The following is an 18,598-nucleotide window of genomic DNA, read 5'->3' on the forward strand; positions in this document are numbered from 1 at the left end:
ACAGTGATTTAAATTGTGTTTTTATTCCTGTTTAAACATTCTTTTTTTTGTTGTGAATAGAGTCCACCCTGAGATTGGGAGTTCGATCCCCGGCCAAGTCATTCCAAAGACTGTAAAAATGGGACTTGATGCATTTCTGCTTGGCACTCTCATTAAGGAGATAGATTGGGGGTAAGGCCCTGCGATAGACTAGCGTCCTGTCCAGGGGGTGTACTTGTACATCAAGCTGCCTCACGCTACAGAATCAGGAGATAGGCCTCGGCTTGCTCAAAGCTACTTACAGCCTATAGGGAAAGAGGCTGGCTGGTATGCAAGACTACAGTGACCCAAGACCATCTGTGTCTGAAAACATTGCAATCCATGCTTCCTCCGTCCTTGTTTCCTCAATTCCTGTCGAAGTGCATTGGACGAGAGGATCCAAGGCCCCTCCCTCCTCCTCCTCCAGTGAGCTATGACAGGAATTGAGGAATCAAGGACACAGCCCCTTTGTGCCTGCAATACTTCCTACGTTGTGGCTATGGCCATAAAAGTCAAATGACTTGGAAACATTCAGTACATTTTAACACATACAAAACCGATTCACATCAAGGTAATAATGCAATAGACAAAAATAACTGTTCAAACCTCAGCATTTGAGAACAATGCATTATTTAATAAAGTAAAAATAGAGACTTCTTTAACAAAAACAATTGAATAGCATGCAGTATTATCCAACATATCTGCTGGTCATCAGGATGGTCCTGGTTAGTGTAAAGTGACCACAGCACGGTCCGACTCACTCCGACCATGACCCAGAGGGAGGGGTCAAGGAGTAACCAGAGCCCCAGAATTGGTCCCGCCCATCACTGATTGGGTAGCATCAAAGCCAGCACGCGCTGATGTACCTTTAGGGCCACTGTAGAACCAGCAACATCCTTCCTGCACCAAGTAACCAGGGTCGTGTTCATTAGGGCACAAAACATTTTGCAACAGAAACCGAAAATGAGTGTTTATTGTACAAGTCCAATCCGTCCATGTTTCAGTCAGTTTTCTTCCGTTTGGTGCCTAATGAATACGACCCATGCTATGAAACAAAAGCGAAGCCGGCTCATTCAACGACAACAACGGCAGAGCTCAAAGACAGCGGCATCTTGACAAACCCCAGGCCAGTACAGTTATTAACACACGAGGAACAGGCATCAACACATTCAATATGACACACAGTATACATTGTGCCACAAATAACATACATCGTTCAGTATACAGGGAGATCAGAACCAGTGTCCATAACAGGCAGCTGTATAAAATAAATACTGATATGAGAGTAAATGTCTGTTCAGGGCTCGAGGGGGGTTTGGTTTTGGAATTTCATTTTCATCCAGCATTTTTTAAGCCTTGTTGTGTCAATAGCGACAGACGCAGCCCCCACGTCACCTCCGGAAAATATGCAAAACAGGAAGAGGATGAATTGTGTGGGACCAGTTTCCTGTTCCTCTGATTGATAAGCCATATAATCAGGGTCACTGTTAGGGCAGCCATGATGGGTGGAGACATTAAGGTGCCTTGATCTTCTTGGGTCGAGGAGATGCTCCGTTCTCTGCTTTGATTGTGCCGTTTTCATGGTGGCCAACTGGAGGAGGGAGAGGAGGGCATTCACACATTAACATATAGTCAGATAATCCTAACTACACTTGCTGTTCGCTGTAATAGAATGTCTTCAACTCTTACAATTAAAGCACGTGTGTGTGTGTCCACTCACGGGAGTCTCTCTTCAGCGGTCGGGGGGTTTGCTTGGCGGCGGCCCTCTTCCTAGCGGCCTGTGCGTGTCTGAACTCTCGCCACCGCTTCAGCTGGAAATGGATAAACTTCCACAGGAGCCAGGACTGGGTCAGACTCACCAGCAACAACACAGGCATCCTATTTTGAGAGCGAGAGAGCGAGAGCGAGAGCGAGAGCGAGAGCGAGAGCACGAGAGGGTGGGAAGGGTGGAGTAGACGGTGGGAGGATGAGGTGAGTAGAGAGGGGAGGGAGAGGGAGAGAGGGAGGAGGGAGGGGGGGAGAGAGGGGGGAGGGGGAGAGGGAGAGGGAGGGGGGAGAGAGAGGAAAGGATGTGTGTTTGTGTGAGTGCACATGTGTGTAATTTGTGTACATTAGACATAGAAGCCACTAAAAACCCTTACCGTATCAGCACAGTGTTAAAGTTGCCCATGTTCCAGTCCAGCCCCTGATTTTCGGCACGGGCCAACCCGAAACCCACAGCCAGGAACACAAGGGTGAGGGTCACCATCCGCGTGAACACAAAGTTCACGGCCCAGAGGTCAAACCTGGACACACATCAGTAAATAACAGAAATGGATTATGATTATTATGATTGATCACAAGGCATGCACTGCCATTAAAGGTAGTCAGCAATAAGACAATCATATGCAGCAGGGAGACTTTCAGCTTTTTTTTTATTTTATATCAACAACAAAATGCAGATTAGCCAAGAATGTGGAAATTGCAATGAGCCAATAGTGGGAGTCTTGGCAGGTTATTTTTCAGGAAGTCACCCCGCTGTGTCTGGTGATGTCATATTACAGAGTCCACCTTTAATGAAGTGTAGTTCATATCACATTATAATATGAACAGCACTTCTATATGATATGTTGTTGTGCAGTTGGAAGGTGGACTAAGTAGGTTATGACAAAGGTAAGCAAGCCTTGTCCGAGCCAGAACGGCCCACTGGGAAGGAGCCCATCTCCTGATTCTGTAGCGTGAGGCAGCATGATGTACAAGTACACCCCCTGGACAGGACACTAGTCTATCTCAGGTCCTTACCCCCAATCTATCTCATTAATGAGAGTGCCAAGCAGAGCGGCATCAGGTCCCAGTTTAAGAGTCTTTGGTATGACTCAACCGGGGATCCCCCATCCTTCCAATCTCAGGGCGGACACTAACCACAAGGCCACAGAGTTGGAAGTAGGAACTCACATCTTTTGGTGGCTCTCATCAGTGAAGTAGAACATTCTGGCGATGTGGAAGCCCAGCTCAGACAGGTACTGCAGACAGAGGAGTACCAGGCCCACAGGACTCAAACTGTGGGAGAGGAGGGAGGGAGGGAGGAGGGAGAGAGGGAGGAGGGAGAGAGGGAGGGAGGGATGGAGGAGGGAGAGAGGGAGGGGAGTAATGGGGTTATAATGGTGTTTAGATATGCTTATGTGCTTTAATATGTACAGTGGGGAGAACAAGTATTTGATACACTGCCGATTTTGCAGGTTTTCCTACTTACAAAGCATGTAGAGGTCTGTAATAAAAAACAAAAATCCAGAAAATCACATTGTATGATTTTTAAGTAATTCATTTGCATTTTATTGCATAACATAAGTATTTGATACAGCAGAAAAGCAGAACTTAATATTTGGTACAGAAACCTTCGTTTGCAATTACAGAGATCATACGTTTCCTGTAGGTCTTGACCAGGTTTGCACACACTGCAGCAGGGATTTTGGCCCACTCCTCCATACAGATCCTTCAGGTTTCGGGGCTGTCGCTGGGCAATATGGACTTTCACCTCCCTCCAAAGATGTTCTATTGGGTTCAGGTCTGGAGACTGTCTAGGCCACTCCAGGACCTTGAGATGCTTCTTACGGAGCCACTCCTTAGTTGCCCTGGCTGTGTGTTTCGGGTCGTTGTCATGCTGGAAGACCCAGCCACGACCCATCTTCAATGCTCTTACTGAGGGAAGGAGGTTGTTGGCCAAGATCTCGCGATACATGGCCCCATCCATCCTCCCCTCAATACGGTGCAGTCGTCCTGTCCCGTTTGCAGAAAAGCATCCCCAAAGAATGACGTTTCCACCTCCATGCTTCACGGTTGGGATGGTGTTCTTGGGGTTGTACTCATCCTTCTTCTTCCTCCAAACACGGCGAGTGGAGTTTAGACCAAAAAGCTCTATTTTTGTCTCAGACCACATGACCTTCTCCCATTCCTCCTCTGGATCATCGAGATGGTCATTGGCAAACTTCAGACGGGACATGCGCTGGCTTGAGCAGGGGTACATTGCGTGCGCTGCAGGATTTTAATCCATGACGGCGTAGTGTGTTACTAATGGTTTTCTTTGAGACTGTGGTCCCAGCTCTCTTCAGGTCATTGACCAGGTCCTGCCGTGTAGTTCTGGGCTGATCCCTCACCTTCCTCATGATCATTGATGCCCCACGAGGTGAGATCTTGCATGGAGCCCCAGACCGAGGGTGATTGACCGTCATCTTGAACTTCTTCCATTTTCTAACAATTGCGCCAACAGTTGTTGCCTTCTCACCAAGCTGCTTGCCTATTGTCCTGTACCCCATCCCAGCCTTGTGCAGGTCTACAATTTTATCCCTGATGTCCTTACACAGCTCTCTGGTCTTGGCCATTGTGGAGAGGTTGGAGTCTGTTTGATTGAGTGTGTGGACAGGTGTCTTTTATACAGGTAACGAGTTCAAACAGGTGCAATTAATACAGGTAATGAGTGGAGAACAGGAGGGCTTCTTAAAGAAAAACTAACAGGTCTGTGAGAGCCGGAATTCTTACTGGTTGGTAGGTGATCAAATACTTATGTCATGCAATAAAATGCAAATTAATTACTTAAAAATCATACAAATGTGATTTTCTGGATTTTTGTTTTAGATTCCGTCACTCACAGTTGAAGTATACTTATGATAAAAATTACAGACCTCTACATGCTTTGTAAGTAGGAAAACCTGCAAAATCGGCAGTGTATCAAATACTTGTTCTCCCCACTGTTTATATGTGCTAATATTAGGTACTTATCTATGTTTATATAGGTGCTTCTATGGGTGCTTACTTGAGCAGGTATGCTGCAGAGATGTGCAGCAGGTAGAGGCAGATGTACTGCAGCTGGCGAGGGATCTCCTCCTGAGGAACAACAACGAGTAGTCACATCAACAACGTCTGCATCTGGTTCTCTGTCAACACCAATGGAACCACTCAGAAAGACGGCATGTGGGTGCAAACTAATGTTGTATCAGAGGGATAGTTCACCCGAATGGCACGTTTCCATATTTCGTTTCCTTTTACCTTGAAAGTAAAGGAGTCTATGGACAATGAGATGAATTGCAGCTTTCAAGGGGAGGAAAGTAACATGTGATTTTGTCATTTGAGTAAACAATAATTTTTTGGATGAATATAATCTGACAGAATTCCTTACTCAGACTATGGGCTGATTTAATGAAGATTTCCTTTCAGCTAATTGTTTTCACACAACACACACACACACACAGGTATCGGTCCTCTGTTTCCCACAGCCTCAGCACTGACCTTGCGTACTTTCTGGAAGTAGAGCTCAGGCAGGGCGTGAAGCCAGTAGGCCAGCTGAGTGAGGAAGAATAACTTCACCTGAAAGCTGCAACACACACAGGGAGAGGTTGTTCAAGGACACGGTGCAGAGCAGGGGATCTAACCACTGATGTATATAAACCCTGGATTGCTGATGCTATGTATTGGCCATAGAGAGGCTTTGAAGCCACTGGTAATCCCCAGTAGGAGCAGTCCTCTGTAGGAATTAATGGAATTCTACAGTATTTAATTAAATGTTTCAAGGGGAAAAAATGACATGTATTTAAGTATGTTGTTGTTGTTGTTGTTGTTGTAGTGGTGACAGCAACATTAGTAATCTCAAAACATACTTTAAGGAAAATGTTTTTATATTTGTTTTCATTTTTAACTTACAGTATCAGTCAAAAGTTTGGACACCTACTCATTCCAGGGTTTTTTATTTTTACTATTATTCTACATTGTAGAATAATAGTGAAGATGTCAACACTGTTAAGAGATAGATGGGAGGTGTTGAATGGTGCTGAAGGATGGGACTAATAACAACAACAAGATAACTAATGTAAAGCATACTGTGTCCTTAATAAGTACAGTGGGGGAAAAAAAGTATTTAGTCAGCCACCAATTGTGCAAGTTCTCCCACTTAAAAAGATGAGAGGCCTGTAATTTTCATCATAGGTACACGTCAACTATGACAGACAAATTGAGGGAAAAAAATCCAGAAAATCACATTGTAGGATTTTTAATGAATATATTTGCAAATTATGGTGGAAAATAAGTATTTGGTCACCTACAAACAAGCAAGATTTCTGGCTCTCACAGACCTGTAACTTCTTCTTTAAGAGGCTCCTCTGTCCTCCACTCGTTACCTGTATTAATGGCACCTGTTTGAACTTGTTATCAGTATAAAATACACCTGTCCACAACCTCAAACAGTCACACTCCAAACTCCACTATGGCCAAGACCAAAGAGCTGTCAAAGGACACCAGAAACAAAATTGTAGACCTGCACCAGGCTGGGAAGACTGAATCTGCAATAGGTAAGCAGCTTGGTTTGAAGAAATCAACTGTGGGAGCAATTATTAGGAAATGGAAGACATACAAGACCACTGATAATCTCCCTCGATCTGGGGCTCCACGCAAGATCTCACCATGTGGGGTCAAAATGATCACAAGAACGGTGAGCAAAAATCCCAGAACCACACATGGGGACCTAGTGAATGACCTGCAGAGAGCTGGGACCAAAGTAACAAAGCCTACCATCAGTAACACACTACGCCGCCAGGGACTCAAATGCTGCAGTGCCAGACATGTCCCCCTGCTTAAGCCAGTACATGTCCAGACCCGTCTGAAGTTTGCTAGAGTGCATTTGGATGATCCAGAAGAGGATTGGGAGAATGTCATATGGTCAGATGAAACCAAAATATAACTTTTTGGTAAAAACTCAACTCGTCGTGTTTGGAGGACAAAGAATGCTGAGTTGCATCCAAAGAACACCATACCTACTGTGAAGCATGGGGGTGGAAACATCATGCTTTGGGGCTGTTTTTCTGCAAAGGAAAGAATGAATGGGGCCATGTATCGTGAGATTTTGAGTGAAAACCTCCTTCCATCAGCAAGGGCATTGAAGATGAAACGTGGCTGGGTCTTTCAGCATGACAATGATCCCAAACACACCGCCCGGGCAACGAAGGAGTGGCTTCGTAAGAAGCATTTCAAGGTCCTGGAGTGGCCTAGCCAGTCTCCAGATCTCAACCCCATAGAAAATCTTTGGAGGGAGTTGAAAGTCTGTGTTGCCCAGCGACAGCCCCAAAACATCACTGCTCTAGAGGAGATCTGCATGGAGGAATGGGCCAAAATACCAGCAACAGTGTGTGAAAACCTTGTGAAGACTTACAGAAAACGTTTGACCTGTGTCATTGCCAACAAAGGGTATATAACAAAGTATTGAGAAACTTTTGTTATTGACCAAATACTTATTTTCCACCATAATTTGCAAATAAATTCATTAAAAATCCTACAATGTGTTTTCTGGAAAATGTTCTCATTTTGTCTGTCATAGTTGACGTGTACCTATGATGAAAATTACAGGCCTCATCTTTTTAAGTGGGAGAACTTGCACAATTGGTGGCTGACTAAATACTTTTTCCCCCACTGTATATAAGTTATACACTACCGGTCAAAGGTTTTAGAACACCTATTCATTCAAGGGTCTTTCTTTATTTTTACTATTTTCTACATTGTAGAATAATAGTGAAGACATCAAAACTATGAAATAACACACATGGAATCATGTAGTAACCCAAAAAAAAAAGTGTTAAACAAATCTAAATATATTTTAGATTTGAGATTCTTCAAATAGCCACACTTTGCCTTGACAGCTTTGCACACTCTTGGCATTCTCTCAACCAGCTTCATGAGGTAGTCACCTGGAATGCATTTCAATTAACAGGTGTGCCTTGTTAATTTGTGGAATTTCTTTCCTTCTTAATGCGTTTGAGCCAATCAGTTGTGTTGTGATAAGGTAGGGGTGGTATACAGAAGATAGCCCTATTTGGTAAAAGACCAAGTCCATATTATGGCAAGAACAGCTCAAATAAGCAAAGAGAAACGACAGTCCATCATTACTTTAAGACATGAAGGTCAGTCAATACGGAAAATGTCAAGAACTTTGAACGTTTCAAGTGCAGTTGCAAAAACCATCAAGCGCTATGATGAAGCTGGCTCTCATGAGGACCACCACAGGAAAGGAAGACCCAGAGTTACCTCTGATGCAGAGGATAAGTTCATTAGAGTTACCAGCCTCAGAAATTGCATCCCAAATAAATGCTTCAGAGTTCAAGTAACAGACACATCTTAACATCAACTGTTCAGAGGAGACTGAGTGAATCAGGCCTTCATGGTCGAATTGCTGCAAAGAAACCACTACTAAAGGACACCAATAAGAAGAAGATACTTGCTTGGGCCAAGAAACACGGGCAATGGACATTAGACCAGTGGAAATCTGTCCTTTGGTCTGATGAGTCCAAAAAAACAAGTGCTCAGCATATGTGGGAACTCTTTCAAGACTGTTAAACGCATTCCAGGTGAAATGGTTTGAGAGAATGCCAAGAGTATGCAAAGCTGTCATCAAGGCAAAGGGTAGCTACATTGAATAATCTCAATTTTTTGTTTAACACTTTTTTGGTTACTACATGATTCCATATGTGTTATTTCATAGTTTTGATGTCTTCACTATTCTACAATGTAGAAAATAGTAAAAATAAAGACAAACCCTTGAGTAGGTGTGTCCAAACTTTTGACTGGTACTGTATGTTTAGCTGAGATATTATAATTTAAAGTGAAGGTGTCTGTAATAGAATAAATGTGGCTAAATGGAATGTAGACATTAATAAATGCATTTTTATAGCATCCAAAATGTAAAAAAAAAAAAATACAATGGAGGAGTGCCAAGATTGAGGAAAGGTGGCTTCAACACAGCGCCCCCTATCAGTCATATATTGTGTATATATACAGTGCATTCGGAAAGTATTCAGACCCCTTGACTTTTTCCAAATGTTCTTACGTTACAGACTTATTCTAAAATAGATTACATTGTTATTTGTTATAAAAACTGAAATATCACATTTACATAAGTATTCAGACCCTTTACTCAGTACTTTGTTGAAGCACCTTTGGCAGCGATTACATCCTAGAGTCTTCTTGGGTATGACGCTACAAGCTTGGCACACCTGTATTTGGGGAGTTTCTCCCATTCTTCTCTGCAGACCCTCTCAAGCTCTGTCAGATTGGATGGGGAGCGTTGCTGCACAGCTATTTTCAGGTCTCTCCAGAGATGTTCGATCAGGTTCAAGTCCGGGCTCTGGCTGGGCCACTCAAGGACATTCAGAGACTTGTCCCAAAGCCACTCCTGCGTTGTCTTGGCTGTGTGCTTAGGGTCGTTGTCCTGTTGGAAGGTGAACCTTCACCCCAGTCTGAGGTTCTGAGCGCTCTAGAGCAGGTTTTCATCAAGGATCTCTGTACTTTGCTCCGTTAATCTTTTCCTCGATCCTGACTAGTCTCCCAGTCCCTGCCACTGAAAAACATCCTCACAGCATGATGCTGCCACCACCATGCTTCACCGTAGAGATGGTGCCAGATTTCCTCCAGATGTGAGGCTTGGCATTCAGGCCAAAGAGTTCAATCTTCGTTTCATCAGAGCAGAGAATCTTGTTTCTCATTGCCTGAGAGTCTTTAAGTGCCTTTTGGCAAACTCCAAGCAGGCTGTCATGCTTTTTACTGAATTTGAAAAAAAATCTAAAAACCTGTTTTCGCTTCGTCATTATGGGGTATTGTGTGTAGATTGATGAGGATTTTGTATTTATTTAATCAATTTTAAAATAAGGCTGTAACGAAACAAAATGTGGAGAAAGTAAAGTGGTCTGAATACTTTCCGAAGGCACTGTATGTATGTATATAAATAAATCATTTGAACTACCCCTATAGGTCCTGGTCAAGAGCAGTGCGGTATTCACGGAATAGGGTGCCATTTGAGCTGCAGACCCTGTTTTAGTGCTGAGTCATCATACCGGAGGTGGACATGTGGGTAGTTCTCCCAAAGACTGCTAGGGTGAAACAGGTATCCTTCCTGCAAAGGGAAAATGGATCCTTCAGTGGAAATCTTCATGATGATTGGACCTAACGCTACACATTGGTGTGTGTGTGTGTGTGTGTGTGTGTGTGTGTGTGTGTGTATGCATTTCTTACTGTTATAAGTATGTAGAAACTCCACACGCTGGACACCAGGTGAAACACACACAGCTGGCCTGACTCACTGAACTTGGTGTTCTTGCTTTTTGAGAGATTGAGGCGCCTATTCACTTTCTAACAACGGAACCAGAAGAATAAAATAAAGAGAGCTACAAAATGCCATTATGATACAAAATGAAGTGTACAAAAACAAGTTACCTACAACAAGATGGCAAGTGCTATCTTTAGCCACTCTTAAGTACTTCTACAAAGCAGGATCAATGAGTTCGCCAGCTAACTTTGATAAGCAATCAGAAATGACTACTGATTTGATGGTTCATTAAAAAAGCTAAACCTAGATATGTCTTTTAGTTTGTTAAATCACAAAATGTTGACAAGTTTGCTGGCTAACTCCATATCCTGCTTTGTAGTATACCCCTCTGAGAGAAGACATACCATTCAAGCATTAACCCATTGTAAAACACACTTGATGATGGAGCTAGAGAGGAAAACAACAACACAATTCCATTCCTTTTTTTGAGATCAACCATTTTTATTACAATCTCATTCCTGTTACCCAGGTCCCAGATCTGTTTGTGCTGTCTTGCCAACTCTTATGGTCACTGTCACGCTAAACATAGGAGTTGGCAAGACAGCCCAAACAGATTTGGGATCGGGGCCCGTATCCACAAAGCATCTCAGAGTAAGAGCGCTGATCTAGGATCAGTTTTGCCTTTTCGAATGTTGGCCTTTAATGAATAAAGATTATAATGGAACAGATCCTAGATCAGCACTCCTATTCTGAAACGCTTTGTGGATACGTGCCCAGTCTACATTCCTGTGTCCTGGAAGCTGTCTAGGAGAGCAGACAGAAAGACAACTCAATTTGACCTTGTGACCTCATAAGGAGTATCTGCAGTAGGCCCATTGACGTTGATCTAAGGTCAGTTTTGCATGTCCTCTTCAAATGGTTAATGTAATGATTGACTGATCCTACATCTGTGCTTAAAAGGGCGCTCTACTACTCAGACCTGAATCTCCATTTTACCCCGTGTTTCCCTACCATTGTATCCACAAGTCGGTCCACCCCACCTAGCCCCATTGACCCCAGCCTGTAAAAGTTTAGCATCTATTGGTTTCAATTGACAGACAGTTAAGATGCCAGAGGGCCTGGCTGTTGCTTTGGAAACCTTTGCACCCCACTTAGAAAATCATCTAAGGGAAACAAAAACACTAATACCCACAATGCAGTGGGTCTTGGTAGTACTTACATCCAGGACGTACTCCTGCACCACGGCGTGGAGGATGATGGTGATGAAGAAATAGAAGAGGATGGTGGTGCAGTCCTGCCAGCCGTACCGGTACAACATCACCTCTCCCTCTGGACAGAAGGACAAACAAACAGACAGGACGGAGGACGGACAGACAGGAGGACGGACAGACAGGAGGACGGACAGACAGGACGGAGTACGGACAGACAGGACGGAGTACGGACAGACAGGACGGAGTACGGACAGACAGGACGGAGTACGGACAGACAGGACGGAGTACGGACAGACAGACAGGAGGACGGACAGACAGACAGGAGGACGGACAGACAGACAGACAGGAGGACGGACAGACAGACAGACAGGAGGACGGACAGACAATGGAGGGCAGGGAGGCATAATGAGTGACAGGGACACTCGTCATACACACAAAAGTAGGCTACAGCTAGGAATGCATGGATGACAACAGGTATTCTCAGAACAACTGTTATTATCTGCAGCTCTTTCAGACTCAAAAGGAGGAAAACTAGAATACAAAACCAAGCCTCAAGATCAGGCCTAGATCAAATTCACATTGTGGAGTGGAGTAACAGGTGCGCCCTCGCTTTAATATCTGGGTGTTCTGCCATATATGACAATGACTTCAAATGAAATCCAAAGTTCAAGAAACATTGGGAAACTCCCAAAGGACAAAAAGACGTCACCTCATTTCACCATTTTTTTTTGGCCGGGCAGGCTAACGCGTTTCGACAGTTATGCCTTCATCAGTAGTGGAAAGTGTTTGAAGTGCAGCGCACTTGATTTAGCTTGGTCTTTTCACTTTCTGTTCCATTGTACCAGACAAACTAAACCAAGTGCAGCTCAAGTATCTGAAAGTATTTGACCCAGGTCTGATAGAAATATGAGATAGGCCTACTCTGACAAACTGTTTCCACAGGCAGCCCAGTTCTGATCTTTTTTCCACTAACTGGTCTTTTCACCAATTACATCAGATCTTTTTCAGAGCTGATCTGATTGGTCAAAAGGCCAATTTGTGAAAAAAATATCAGAATTGGGCTGCCTGTGTAAACGCAGCCAGAGTGATGCAATGCCACTGAGCAAATATAAAGTAGTCCTAGATCCTTTTAGCCTATAGTATGTTTGCGTCCCAAATGGCACCCTATTACTTACATAGTGCACTACTTATGAATAGAGCCCTATGAGCCCTGGTCAAAAGAAGTGCACTATATAGGGAATAGGGTGCCATTTGGGGAGCATAGCTGATGTGGTAGTGTAGCATGGGGTTTGTGGCACAAACCTGGTGACAGTGTGCTGATGTTGTACTGAGGTTGAATAAACAGTATGGCAGTCTTTGCTGTTGCCTATAAAAGAGAACAATAATCACATTTAGGTTATATCCATGCTGTCTGACTAACTTCTTATGACACTGCCAAGTGACTTGCCTATGCATGACTTCCTCTATAATGCAATCAAGTACAGACAGCCAAATATAGTGTATAAAGAGTTCTGGTAATGCGTGTGTGTGTGTGCGCGTGCGTGCGTGCGTGTATCCTCCAACTGCTTCAAAAAAGGGCAACTTTCTCAAACACCTCCCACTTTTGGGCGTAATTTGGCGTTGTACTTCGAAAATGAATTCCGGAGAAGGGTGTAAATGCGGCCCACAATTCAGGGCGTTCCTGCATCTGCAAGAACCCCTCTTTATACTTCTATTGGTCAATTTTTAAGATAGCACTCCAGTACACAGGCGGGGGGCGCTCCAGTACAGTAGGTGGCGTTGGATGCCCACTGCCGATACACCCCACAGAAGAAGAAGGCGGCGGGGAGACACCGGCGGCTAGCTAGCTAGGACAGCAGTAGACAGTGTCCTTCGCCCCCACCTGTCAGGCACTGCTAACGACTGCAAGGGCAGGTGGGAGCAAAGGACACGGTGTGCTAGCTAGGACTCCAGTACACAATCAGGGGAAATCCAGAATATAGAAAGTGTCACACAAGCATCAAGATGGAGTGCTCGAGGAAGGGGGGGGGGGTTACTACAGATGCAGGAATGCCCACATGCAGGAACGCCCCAAATTCCAGGCTGCAATCACACACTACTGGAAGTCCGAGGTATGCCTGTGCTGTAGAAAAAAAACGTAGGCTAGGCATGACAAGGCTTGCATTGACAAAGAAGGGATGACGCTACTTTTACAGTAGATTAAGCTCTAGACTGGAGTGGATTAACAAATTGCCAACATTCCACTCGCGTGGTGGCCACTGGTGCCTTGTCAAAACTAATGCCCACCGAGTTCATGAAAGGGGATCTCGTTTGCGTGGGTCTATTCAGAGTGAAGTGTTCACACAGTAGGTTTCACTCTTAACGAAACGTGTTAGCTAAACTCAGGGACACCCCCTCCATAGCCTATAGGTACACATGAAGGCAATAGCTCGCTGAAGGGACATCAAATTCCGGATTGAAACCTAAACTGGCTAAAACACACAATAAATTACTTTGCCAAACGAACCGTACTGTTATTTTAACGGATTAGTCTACGGCAAGTGTTTGTGTGTGAATTCATCATCATCAGCCAATGACGACCATTTTTGGTCCAACCATTCAATTACCTAAACACGAAGTCAAAGGGGTACAATCTTAGGCATACATTTGTCCTTTAATTAAAATGACAGCTAGGGCGCAAATAGATCATGGAACACAATTGGTGTCACGGTCACGAGCATAGAAAAGCGAGCCAGTCTTCTCTTTCATTGCGAAATAGACGACTGCAGCATCGCTCAAAGATTGAGACGTGGCAGTTAACTCGGGATCAAATTGGTGCAGTGGACTACCTTAGTCGAAAGGCTTTGGCAACGGGATGGCACTAAAAATGTATTCGTTTATGGTAATTAGATGTGCCTTAAAGGAGCTTTTCGTTGACGTCAAACACACCGAACGAGTTCATTAAAGTTAAACGTCAATGCAAAATGAAAAAGTACCACACTGTCAGTTTTGAATTGTTGTTACAAAGCGACACACACTTTAAATTGGATAATCATATGCAAAAACGTATAACTTACATTTGAAACGGAATGCGTCATGTTATAGCTGACAAAAACGTAGATGAATTAGCCTACAGACTGATGTTGAGATTAAGGAAATTATAGGAAGTTGTGCTGTAAAAATGTCCCGTCTTTTGCGTCAACTTTATCGCTGTCAATTTCAACAAACGGTGAACAAATTATGTTAAATTGTTACTTTGTAACTCTAGGTAGACAACACTATTGCATTGTAACAAAAACGGCAACAATGTATTCGCCAACCACCCCACATATCTGCACAACACATTAAAATGTAGCCAAACAGCGGTAGCAACGAAGTTACATTGTTACAACCGATTTCAAATGTAGTCCAACTAGGCCACATTCCGTTGGAATACCTCAGTTTGATCTTGTAGTGGACCTGCCAACAAGAAACAGCTGAGTGAGACGAGGGAAAAAATGTAAATCAGAATTCATCTCACCTCAAACATCAATCCAATGAGAATGAAAATGACCAAACTAAATACGATATCGGCATGATTCTGTATTAAGAATTCCTGGCTGAAGAAGGGATAACTCTTGTTTCTCCTCCGGAATGCCATTTCAGCAGAATGACCTTTTCCTACTTTTTCCCGAAAATATTCTGACTGCGAAGTTCAGGAGTTAACTTTCTCCCTGCTTCTTCTTCTTCTTCTTCTTCTTCAGTGGGATTTATCGGCGGTTGGCATCCAACATTATGGTGCATTACCGCCACCTACCGTACTGGAATGTGGGCCAGAGACAGGGAGAAACTAAATCCTACCCGCCAACCCCGTTTCTCTTAAAAAAGATAACAACATATTTGAGACTATATCTAATGACGTTCTGCTCAATATACTATTTGAACTAACTTCCTGTATCCCCTTCTCCCTCATACTAGATCTCATCCTCTCTCTTTCCCTCTGATACTGCCCACACTGTAGCAATACATGCTCCACAGTCTCTATTTCCTGACAATAATCACACTTTCCTGATGGATGCTTTCCTATCACGTTTAATGTCTTATTCAACTGTCTGTGTCCCACCCTTAATCTAGTAAAAATAGCCTCCTCTCTTCTGTCCCTCCTCTGACAGATTTGCGGAGCTATGCACTTGGACAAATGCTTTGGCCATCATCTCTGCTTTCTCCTCATCTGTTACTGCCACATCCTCCCCACTCGTCAACACTGGATAATCCCATCCCCTTCTGATCCCACTCATCCTCTTAATCATCCCCCACACTTCTCCCACGGGTGTCACCCTTCCAATGCTGTCACAGAACCGATGTCAACATGACCTCTTTGCCTGACTGATAGTTCTCCTCACCATGGCCTGGGCCTGCTTATACTGAATCAGATGTTGGAAGTTATGCGTCCTTTTCAGTACTCTAAATGACCCTGTTCCTACTCCTCACCATTGCCCCACATTCCTCCGTCCACAATGGGACTGCTTTCCTCCTCCTCCTCCCTGAACTCTTAGGTATAGCCTCAGTAGCTGCCCCCACTAACGCTGTTCTCACCCAGTTATTCATACTATCTACATCCCCTCTCATATCCACCCGAGCCATCACCTGCTCACTCAGCTCCTGAAACTGATCCCACTTTGCCCTTCCAAACACCCACCTGCCTACTCCATCCACTAACACCTCCTCCTCCCTCCGGCCTACTGTGCATACTATGGGGTAATGATCACTCCCTACTGTCGACTCCTCCCATACCTCCCACTCACAGATTCCTGCCATCGCACTAGATACCAGAGTGAGGTCCAAGGCAGACTCTTTCCCTGTGGCTACATCAATCCTGGTCCCTCTGCCATCACTCAGGCACACCAAATCTTTCTTTTCTATCAAATTTTCCATCACTTGGCCATTTCCATCCATCCGTTCCCCCAATATCTGACACGGATTATAGTAATTCACTACCACTAGCACCCCTCCTCTCATCCACACCTCCACATACTCCTGTTCAATACCTTTGCCTATCATCTTGTAGGGAATTCCTTGCTTTATAAAGGTGGCACCTACGAACCACTACATATCCCTGTATGATAAACTCCACATTCAGTTTGAGCCATGTTTCCTGTACACAAATCACATCAGGCTTAGCTATCATTTCAACAATGAACTGCTTGAATTCCTGCCCATTAGCCAACAGGCTTCGAGCATTCCATTGTAGTACTACCACTATAACTAAGATCCAGTAATACATGACTCCACCATCGGCTGATTGAGGTCATCTCCAACCTCTTCCCATGTCAACCCTGTCACTCAAATGTCTCCCAGCAGCTTTCACTATTAGTTTAATCCTCTCCGTTTTAGACTCTACTTTATCAGTGCTATTGATAGCTCCTGCTATGAACGTCACCAGCTTTCTCTTTTCTATGTATACCATATTGCTGCCCACCTGCCCCATAATCCCCGGTCTAGATGCTCCTACCCATCTCTCCCTTGAACCTGTATCTCCCTGGACCTGGACCACCCTCGCTGCCTCAGCATATGACACCCTTCTCTCCACTCTCACTTGTTGCACCTCCACTGCCTTCTTCATAGCCTCACACCCACTATATGCCACACTATGAGCACCCCCACAGTTGCAGCACTTTGGTTGTACACCATCTCCACACTTCCCATACTCATGCTCTCCTCCACACCAGGCACACCTCTTTTTCTCTTTACAGACTGTTGCCACATGCCCAAACTTCTGGCATTTATAACATCTTTAATGGCTTCGGTACACAAAGCCCTCACATAATAACTCATATATCCTATTGTTACCTTATTTGACAGTACCCGGTCCTTAAAATGTAACAGAATAGACGTGCTCTCCACCCCTTGTTGCTTGCAATCTGTGCACATTCACTAGAACACCTCCTCTCAAATGTTCCCTTACCTCTTTAGTGCTAACACTCACAGGCACTCCTGTTATCACCCCTTTACTCCACTGCTTGATCAGTCCAGCTGCTCGAGTCCACCTTACATTTCCCTATTTGCTTCACTCCGATAGCTTTTTCCCTCTGCGCCATGTCCTTACAGCACACCAACAATCTCCCGTATCTTAACACTTTAGCATTAACAACTTCCCCAATCAACTCTTTTATCACAGCCGTCAACCTTATCGGACTCATCGCCCCAACTCCCCCTTCCTCCCTAAACTTCATAATCACTTTATGCTCCTCCTCACCTCCATGTTCCTCTCGTGTCTTATCTTGCCCTTCCTCTGCACTTTCTACCTCCGAACTTCCGCTAGCGTTGGAAGCTAGGTTGCTCTCCTCAAACTTCATTTTTCTGCCTCCTCTCTACCTCCGTAGACCTCTCGCTCCCCTTCATTCCCCTACTCCCTTTCTCTCCCGCTTTCTTACTCCCTCCTTTATTTGTACCACTATGTTCCATACTTGCTTCACTATCCTCTCCATCACTATCTCCTACCATCTCTGACCCATTCACAGCACGGCCGTGCCGAACCTCCGCCACACCGAGTAAAGTTTATTTGTTTTTCAACGATTTCAAAAAATCCCTGTCTGTTCGTCCAACAACTTTCTCCCTGCTCCGCGCGTGTCCAAACTTAAAGGGAAAGTTTTTAAAAATTCCTCATGAAAGGCAAGGCGAAGTGAAATTCCTTCAGAATTCCAGAATGGTACAGAATGTTTATAGAACTTTCAAAGCATTTTCTTATTTACAACAACAATGTTCGAAATGATTTGTATGTAAAACTAGTTAGCATTAATAAATGAGCGAGCTTGCTTTCAAATCACCCTCTTTTCAAAGGACAAGTAAGGACACAAGTTACCCCATATTACCTATACATTTCCATGTAATGCTTACAAGCATAACATAACTCATTCGCTTTTACTGTAGATTAAACATTATAATATAATTAATACATTAATTTGTATACACAGAATTCAATGAAAGATAAAATAATTAAAACTACTTTTTGCATCAAGTCCACCCAATATAACCTTTATTGCTTGTTTGTTACTAAGCCGCCAGTGGCCTTGACCTATGGAACAAAATGTCGAATAGGCAAGCACCTGAGAGGGAGAAAACTATGAAAACCAGCATAATTTTAGTGTTCTGTATGCGTTGTCTATGGATCTCATCCTGGGTCCTTTATAGAACATTTAGTCAACAATACAATGATCCCTTATAAGAGAGATGGAAAAATGAGCACAGCAAAACATGTCTTGGATATCAATAAGTCACATTTGAAGTGTGGAAACTGTTAAAAACAAACAATGAGCCTGAGACATATTATACAGCATCTCAACCGAAAAACTGC

General features: G+C 43.9%; 1 protein-coding gene across 3 annotated transcripts; it reads right to left on the minus strand.

The window, feature by feature from the left end:
* Positions 1-611: 611 nt before the first annotated feature.
* LOC121552224 (translocating chain-associated membrane protein 2) lies at positions 612-17,575 on the minus strand. 3 transcript variants are annotated; one of them, XM_041864977.2, is made up of 11 exons: positions 17,210-17,575; positions 12,589-12,652; positions 11,295-11,404; positions 10,042-10,158; positions 9,864-9,922; positions 5,281-5,365; positions 4,808-4,878; positions 2,953-3,057; positions 2,160-2,303; positions 1,739-1,896; positions 612-1,609 (listed from the first exon to the last, which is right to left on the minus strand). In XM_041864977.2, the coding sequence occupies exons 3-11, from the start codon at positions 11,391-11,393 to the stop codon at positions 1,533-1,535; spliced, it is 915 nt and encodes a 304-aa protein (XP_041720911.1). In that variant the 5' UTR covers positions 11,394-11,404; positions 12,589-12,652; positions 17,210-17,575; the 3' UTR covers positions 612-1,532. The 3 variants fall into 3 exon arrangements, with proteins under 3 accessions (XP_041720911.1, XP_041720909.1, XP_041720910.1); XM_041864975.2 differs by lacking the exon at positions 17,210-17,575 and adding an exon at positions 14,786-15,008; XM_041864976.2 differs by lacking the exon at positions 17,210-17,575 and adding an exon at positions 14,786-15,009 and having other exon boundaries at positions 1,522-1,609; positions 1,708-1,896.
* Between the last annotated feature and the right edge of the window lie 1,023 nt (positions 17,576-18,598).

This window comes from Coregonus clupeaformis, chromosome 36, assembly GCF_020615455.1.
Source record: "Coregonus clupeaformis isolate EN_2021a chromosome 36, ASM2061545v1, whole genome shotgun sequence".
NCBI classification, from domain to species: Eukaryota; Metazoa; Chordata; class Actinopteri; order Salmoniformes; family Salmonidae; genus Coregonus; species Coregonus clupeaformis.